At 32.8% G+C, this 9,090-nt stretch overlaps 1 protein-coding gene across 2 annotated transcripts in view; it reads right to left on the reverse strand.

Moving 5' to 3' along the window:
* Positions 1-2,050: 2,050 nt before the first annotated feature.
* The window catches only part of LOC106470793 (serpin B3-like), a 34,562-nt gene continuing 27,522 nt past the window's right edge, over positions 2,051-9,090 (reverse strand). The window contains exons 1-2 of one of the 2 annotated variants that reach the window (XM_013931360.1): positions 4,888-4,952; positions 2,051-3,511 (exon numbers count right to left, since the gene is read on the reverse strand). In XM_013931360.1, the coding sequence (XP_013786814.1) occupies positions 2,316-3,511; positions 4,888-4,900 (1,209 nt within the window). In that variant the 5' untranslated portion in view covers positions 4,901-4,952 and the 3' untranslated portion in view covers positions 2,051-2,315. Of the gene's footprint in view, positions 3,512-4,887; positions 4,953-9,090 lie in introns of those variants that run through there. The other variant, XM_022399433.1, reaches the window with a different exon arrangement.

Here is a 9,090-nt window from a genome sequence, read left to right on the forward strand (position 1 = left end):
ACTCTTTTACCAACGAATAGTGGGATTGACCGTCACATTATAACGCCCCCGCGGCTGAAAGGGCGAGCATGTCTTTTATACACCAGTATGCACTACAGAAATTAAAAACAGAAAATGTTTGACTAGATACCCTATTGGGATAAATAGGCCCTGAAAGTTCATTGAAAGTTGAGATCCAGAAACGAGTGGTGTTATTTGAAACGACACGGTTATTGGGTAACTTAAAGACTTCTGTAAATATTCTTTTCTTCTCGTGTGTGTTTAAATAATTTAAATAATTGATCTGAAAAAGTTGTTTTTCTGAAAATTTCGCATTTAAACCTAGTCTTTGCCTTTACTTCTTGCTAATCAGATGTTTTAAATGTGGTTTATTGTCGAGAATTCCTAGAGAATTAATATTGATAGGGACATACTATCATATATATATTTGAACCTTAATTAGTGACTGATTACTTTATTTTAAAGGAGAAGATAATTTATAAATATGTCTTTAAGAATATTGTATAACAAATTAGTTAATTTTATTGAAAGCAGCTTTGTTCTAATATTCAAACTCGTCGTATAACTGTAACAGTATTCTGTACTATCAAATACTTCTGATCAATTGTTTAAATTCAAATTTTTTCCATTAAACTGTGGGGTAACGCAAAAAAAAAAACAATTTTCAGACCAAGATTATTTTTGTTATATATATAAATGATTTAATTCAAGTACACTTTAAACCTGAAATAAACTCTATGCTGATGATACCTTATTGTTTATACTGCTTATGATCTTCAAGCTTTGTAGTTAAATATTAAACAGCATGATGAATACAAGTACGTGAAGAATGATGACACCACACTGTTAACTTAGATTAAAATCCTAGTGCAGTATCCAACGATCCTTAGATTATCTTCGTCAACGATCATTCTCGTTATTCATGTTCAAAGAAGATAAACTCTCAAACTCATACTAACTTGCACAAGTCTCTGTACTACCCCTGAAAATAGTATTATAAAACAAGAAGAGGGCGTGACTCAGAACAGGACCAAACAATGTGAAAGAAGCTTTTAGGAATCGCTTATGTCCAATCTGGTACATTACGGTTTAAGAACTTAACAGTATACTTTGGTTAAAATCATATATTTCTCATATTCTAAAATACACTCAACCAATATTTTAATAATAGTTCTCAAATCCTATGGTTAAAACTAAATAATAACTAGCAACATTATATTATACTTTACATATTCTCATGAGCTACATAGAATTGATGAACTTTATTATAATAGATGTCAAAAAAAGTTCCAAAATGTCGTGTGTTTTTTTTTCTTAGAAATATTTAAAAAACCTAAGTATTTTACTGTGAAATTGTTGGCATCTTGAATCAAACAACATTGAACATTAAGCTCAATTTGTCGAACTTTTATTAGTTTTGAACTGTTCTTGATTTTTGACACCAGATATAAACGAAACATGCACATTAGTTGGTAAGAATTTGCTTTAGCCTATTTCGTAATTTTAGAATTAAAATTCTAATTAATTGAGTTATTATTTTCACACTATTTGAAACAAAACTAAATGTTTGTTAACTTGCCATGGAGACACGAAAATCATACCTTTGTAACATAACTTTATTCGCTTATGTTAACATTTATGATACGATTTGCTGAACTTTAGGAATAGCTCACAAAATCGGTGTATGGTATTTCCTGTTCTAACTTCTGAAACATTTTAAAGGTGTATACTTGTATATAGTGCAAGAAATCCATTCAATTGCGGGATGATATCCCTCAGGTTCACTCAATTTGTAAAGTACAAAGAATGAAATGGAGATACGTTTAATATCAACAACAAAGAAATATATGAGAATCTTTTAGATTTTGGTTGATGTGCTGTTTGGTAATTAAAGAAACAAGGTACAAATGAAAGACTCATTAAATATAAATAGTTATGAAATATTACAGAGAGACATTCATAGCGATTAGTGAATATTGCTGTCAGATCTATTTTCGATAAATATGAATAGTGAAAAGGAGACATTTTTTTATAAATCACACTAAATACATATTTAATATTACAATTCTTTTATTATAATGATACTAAAAGTACATGTGATTTATTCTTCTAAAAAGGTAATTAAAACATAACTAGTTTTATAAATCCATATACCTGTAGAGAATCGGTATGCCTAACCAATTACAATTACTGATTATTCAATTGTACTAACGCTCTAAGTATAGCTACATTTTCATATTTTGCTTCATATTATCTCACTTGCCTAGTTCTCTTCCCATTACACTAAATCATACTAATTCTCTGTAGTAAGCATTTTAAAACTCGTTGACGCGTCCCAAGAAGAGAATCATGCCAGATATGTTGTCTCTAATGATAAAAAGGAATGGATGATCAGCATAAAAAGTTGGACCTAAGGAAGTTCCAAAAACAAGAACTCCTGTCGCAGCAGCAGCCTCGCTTCCTTCTTCGTTCACCTCAATAACTGCTTTATGTTTAATTTTAGAAACAGACAGATCATTCTTACTGCTGATACCCGACAAATCTGACTGTCCTGATTTAAACAATTTGGTCAATCCAAGTGACTGCAAGAAAGGAGACAATTCTTTTTCGTATGTTAAATCAAATTTGGGTAAATCAACACTAACTCTGGTTTCTCTCATTTGTCCAATTATCTTTGTTATTTTATCAGGATTCAGTTGACTTTCCAGAACAGCAAGACCGTTTCTCTGGTAAGGAAGAATGGCAAACATGCTAATGTCTTTTCCTTTGTAAGGCAGTTCAATCATTCTTGCTTGGAGATCCGCTACTTCTGTAAAATTGAACTTGTGTGTTAAGTGCATAAACAAAATATCCTTCCCATCCGTGCCTTTATTATAGAAAGTTCCACTTAATGTATTGCTTGAATTAAACTTGTAAAGCCAGGTACCCTTGAAGTAAACTGCGTTCAGTAAAACAAGTATCGTATCAGAGCTCAAAGGTTCTTCGAAAAACTTAGCGATTTTATGCTGCGTTTTTTGATCCACCCATTCGTTAATTTCCTGGGTAGCTTTCTCTCTTTCGTTTACAAAATCGGCTTCTCTAACTTCTGCTTTGTATTTCTCCTGTAACTGTGTTTTGTAAGAGTCCAGTACAGAGTAATCAATATGATTAACCATTGAATTAGCTGCAATCAGTTTGTACTGATCTTGAGACCCTTCTATTTGGTTAAGAGTGCTCTGAAAAGCTTGGTGAACTTCTTCATTGAACAGCTGTTCCTCCTGATACCCAAGAGTAGCTTCTAGTTCTCGTGCTGTCTCTTCTCTGGCTCCGAGATACACCATACCCATTGCCGTTGAGATGCTGAAAGGTGAGATAAAAAGGTTTTCATCCTTCGGTAGTTGTTGAAACAAATCCATTGCAAAGTTGTTACTGGCTCTTGCAAGTTTTTGAATTCCATTCTGGTCCTGAACTGGTACTGCGATCACAGTAGCGCAGATCATCAGAAAGACACCTGCATATAGCATACTCATACCTACAATTTGAAGAAAAATAAATATTGAGAAGAAATTAAAAACAAACTTTTCATATATATATATATATATTATAATATAGTAAAAATAGCATCAGTATTATGTAATCTCAATTCTATTTGTAGTGCTAAAACCCAAATTTAACAAGTTGTCATTCTAAAATACATTTAATACATTCTCTCTAGAATGTGTACTAAAATTTCATACATTTAAGTTTCATATCTTGAATGTTATATATAAACGATGTTTATATGTTATATTCTAACTACTCTGTTTCAAAATACCGCTAAAACAATGAAGTTTTTTCTAAGCGTTGACTTCAAACCAGATATGAATGATTAAACCTTAAAATATATTATTATCTGTGCTACTGTGGATGTTAGAAATGACTTCATAATTATTATTATGTACAAGAAAAAGCACTCAACCATTTCAGCAAACGCTTTACACTTTTTATCACCACATCATCGATAAAGACAAATATATCAACATAATACCAACATGACGAATATAGTGTGGTTGAAATACTATTATTATCCACTTTTCTAATTCTTGATAATCTATAAAAGATTAGATTAAGAATATAGTGTTCAAATGATAATAATAATAGGCCTAACATAACGTTATTAGTAAAAGGTCAGAATTTCTTGTTTTATGCGCTATTCTGTTCCAGCATCATCGCTCATTAACAATATTTTTGGGATTTGTATGATTTGTTATTTTCATAAGTCAAGCGGAAAATATATGATTTATATATAGTTTATATGTCGAAAAGTTTAGTTTGTTTGTTTGTTGTTGAGCACAAAGCTACACAATGGGCTGTCTGTGCTTGTACAGTTATAAACTTACACACTTACCGCTGTGCCACTTGGGGGAGCACCGTAGAAAGAGGAAATAATGTTAAACTAATTAATATTAACAAATTAATTTAAAAAGAAACTTGTATTTTTATAGTTTGATAAAACTGTTTCTGACACACGTAAAATAGTTTTGAATGCATAGTTCTGCCAATATTCTAATACATCTGTAAATCGATACGGACATTTTAACATATATTTCTCGATGTATTTCTTTCCACAAACACAATGAACGAAGAGTCTGTTTGAAGTTAAGGACAAAGCTACACAATAGGCTAGCTGTGCTTTGCCCATCACGGGGATCGAAACCCTGTATCTATTGTTGTAAGTCCGCAGACATACCGCTGTACCACTGGGGGGCGACGAAGAGTTTTAGAAGTTATAAGGAAAAAACTTTGAACGCATTTCTTACACACTGTTTAAAATATAAATATTTTTCATATATATATATATATATATATTATTGTGATGAGCAAGGTAGATGAAAGAAGTGATATAATTAAAATAACAAAACAGTTTACCTTTGCACTTCATAAAACGGCTGGTAAATATTTGAGTTCTGTGCTTCTATTGATTTTAGATAGCTGAGACGCGGCCCTTTATATCAACCGTTATGATACCCCAGACCCAACAGGTTTGACCAGTGATGTACCAACTTCACGAGCTAGCAGGTTTTTCCTTGAAACTGAGTATCAGATAACAATGAAAACATTACAAAACTTTCCCGTATCAACAGAAAATTAAGTTCTAGTTGCTTTTGCTTCTGTGTTTATTTCGCATTATAATGTTAATAATAAACTACGAAACCTTGTTACTATGCCAACTTTAGCAACTTATAAAATTTTTGTTCGTGTTTTAACTTGTTTCTTCTAATTACTAATACCCAGTGTGCTTCAGGGAATGAATTGTTGATTTTTTTAATGTCTCAATTTTCAAATATTTTTTTGACAAAATATATTATTTTTAAACTTATATTTAAACTCAATTTCTACATATTTTCGTACATTTTAAGTGTTATAACGTTAGTACTAGCCATGGGTAACGCATAAACTAGAAAAACAAATTGTTATATTTTACAGACATTACATTCAAATTAAACATACAAATACATTTCCTATTATAAAATATACAAATCTGAAATAACTCATAATGATTCCCGTTTCTTTTTATTATTCATCTGATAGTTCCCCAGTTCGTCTCCGAGAAAACTGGTTTTGTTCAATGATTGTAAACACCTCACTTCCAGCAAGTTTGGTTGAGAAACATGTTTTGAAACTTTCCTTGGATTTATTTAAAGAAATAACCATTCGCTCTAAAAAAAGTATAATAATATTCTATTACATGTCATGGTTTACCGACCAGATAAATTAAATGATGCGTTTCAAAGGTGAGAATTTGTATCTTATACGAGATTGTACATTACTATATATTTTTATTTATTCATATACATGCATATACTATCTCCTTTCTCAAATATTATGCTTTTATAAGAACAAAAAGAATAGCAAAACAAGCTACTTCATAAGTTTCACGTCGCAAGTTTTTCTTGATTAACTTCTAGTGATATCCAAATTCAAAAACAAGGTCCGGCATGGCCAGGTGGTTAGGGCGCTCGACTCGCAATCTGAGGGTCGCGGGTTCAAATCACCGTCTCACCAAACATGCTCGCCATTTCACCCGTGGGGGCGTTATAATGTGGTGGTCAATTCTACTATTCGTTGGTAAAAAGAGTAGCCCAAGAGTTGGCGGTGGGTGGTGATAACTAGTTGCCTTCCCTTTAGTCTTACACTGCTAAATTAGAGACGGCTAGTGCAGATAACCCTCGTGTAGTTTTGCGCGATATTAAAACAAACAAATTCAAAAACAATTAGTCTTAACTATTTACAAGTGGTAGAAAATTTGATTCTGTCCTGTGTTTTTTTTTCTGAAGAAAATAAAAAAAACATTTTTTAAAGCTGACTTGTTCGTCCTAAAGATAGTTTTACTATAAAAATTATCCATTATGTGTGTGTCTGTGTTAGCATCCATCACCCAGAATTGGCTGGCTCGATTACCGTAATTTTTGTATGGTAACTGGAAACTGTCGGACGGTGTACATTGGCTATTTCTTTTACTCGAGAAGAGAGGGCGAGTCTCTGAATTAGGACACATTTCAATTTTGTTATATATACACTTTTGGCATGCACTATCCAAGAGTTGGCTGGTTCGATTACCGTAATTTTAGGTACGGTAACCAGAAAATGGCCGTAGTTTTACACATTCTGTTTTGTTTTATTATTTTTTGCCGGAGAAGATGTATAAACAAAGCACCTGAATTAGAGCACATTTTCACTTTTTTATACACTTTTGATACTGAATTTAAAGACAAAAGTACTTAATCAGTTAAATGATATTTGCTACTACTAAAGCCCTTCACTTGTCGAGTGTCAAACACAGAACTTTATTGGATGTGGATGAAAACGGAAGAAAGTCATTGTTAGTACGGCTTCATTGGTTGAAATATTGTCTTTGAAGCCTACTTTCACCATTAAACATCTATTTCTCTTCTTCATGTACGAGATTCAGAACGGAATAGCGCTATCTTTAGGACGAACAAGTCAGCTTTAAAAAATGTTTTGTTTTTTTTAATTTTCTTCAGAAAAAAAAAACACACGGATGGTGTGTAATTATATCATCTGTAATAAAGTATGGCCCATAAATTATCCAGCCTGTACAACAGGTATGAGTAACATGTTAGCTATCAGCTAAAGGCAAGTCTTTTATTGTTCATTTTCACAGAAAAGACTTGAAATTTTCTGGAAGTGTGTGTGTGTGTGTTGGGGGGGGGGTCTTTGGGCCCAAACTGTAACTCGTTTCATGTGTAACTTTAGCGCCCAGAGACGAAAAAGACTGCGAAATATGTGATGGTCCCTTTATTATCACTGCAAATAAACATTTCTAGTAAATGTCTTTTGATAAGAATGAAAATGTTATTTCCGCATATATGCGTAATGTTACAAAAGCAGTTATATAATGAGAGACCATTATCAAAGAAAGAAAAAATAAATGTTAATAGGCAAGCGGAACTCCAGCAGGAATGGGGGAAGGGTTCGTCGCCCCCCCCCCCCAGCTTGCGTATTTATACTAATAAAACTAGAAATGTTCTCGTCCAGTGTAGCGTTAGTCCATTGTAATATTCTGTGGTGGAGTGAATATTTCTTTGAATAAATCTTTAAGTTTTGTGTTAACAATTTATTTAATCAGTGGGTAATTTACCTTTTTTTTTTAACAGAACGTAAATCGACTCTAGTATTTTTTATTTCTATTCAAGTCTATTTGTCGCAGTTCCTGATGTCATATTACTGACCAGAGAGAGAGGGGCCAACGAGTCACACCATACCACCCACGATGGAAGATTAATTGTTACTCTTATAAAACAGCCACAGCTGAAAGTGGTAGGAATATTTTGTGGATTCGAACCCGACTCGTGCCAATTTTGAAATAAAATTGTAACGTGAAAGATGAAAGGTTAAATTTTAGCAACCAGAGTTTCATACGTTTGTTTGTTTATTGTTAAACACAAAGGCACACAATGGGCTATCTGTGCTATGTTCTCTGCGAGTATCGAAACCCGATTTTGAGTATTATAGGCCCTCAGGCTTACAGCTGAGCAACCAGTTATTGTGTGTGTTAATATGAGAGAAAAAGCGCTATGTTGCGAAATGAAAGTGTATTATTGTGAAATGAAAGAGTATTGTTGTGAAATGAACGAGTATTGTTGTGAAATGAAAGATTATTGTGATGTTTGGAAGTTCATTTGATTCGGGAAAGTTTACAAGGTATTCTGACGTCAACCATAATCATAATACTTTATTCAATAATATATAATTACACATCTCCTTCAAAACGATATTTATTCATGGGGTGAGACACTGCCTATTATAATAAAAACAGAATAGCAAAAATAATATGTTCTGTAATAATATAAACATATTACTAGATACGGATCATTTATCTAGTACTCAGAATAGGTAGTCATTAAATAATTCTTTTGTGAACAGCCGGGTCTACGCTTCAAAAGTTTTCACAAATAAAACCGTTCGTTCATAAGCCCAGAGCTACAAAATAGGCTATCTGTGTTTTGTCCATCTCGTTGCTTTTAGCATTGTATGAGCCTTCAGACTTACCGCTGAGCCATTTGGGAGGAGGAGACTGTATTAAACCCCTATGATATATTACTAAACCTGTTTATTTCACAATCTAGCTATGAATTCAACAAGAAGTTCTTTGTCCATTTGGTAATGAGAATTCTTTGTTTGGGTGTTTTTTATCGTGTTTCGCGTGATAGTATATGTCAGTGCAATAGCTATATTACGAAATTGGCATGAGTCTGGTCACGTGTTTCCCAAATATCCAGTTTTAGTTTTGATGCAATGCTCTATACTCCGGAAAGTCAGGTAAACATTGCAATTTCTTAGAGTGTATCTATTTGGCTTTTAGCCAATCCGATATTGTAGTATCATTTCAAGAGGTGTATCTACTTGACTTTTAGCCAATCCGATACTGTAGTATCATTCCAAGAGGTGTATCTACTTGGCTTTTAGCCAATCCGATATTGTAGCATCATTTCAAGAGGTGTATCTACTTGACTTTTAGCCAATCCGATATTGTAGTATCATTTCAAAGGTGTATCTATTGCTTTTAGCCTAATCCGATATTGTAGTATCATTTCAAGAGGTGTATCT

The sequence above is a fragment of the Limulus polyphemus genome, unplaced genomic scaffold, assembly GCF_000517525.1.
Source record: "Limulus polyphemus unplaced genomic scaffold, Limulus_polyphemus-2.1.2 Scaffold4219, whole genome shotgun sequence".
NCBI lineage: Eukaryota > Metazoa > Arthropoda > Merostomata > Xiphosura > Limulidae > Limulus > Limulus polyphemus.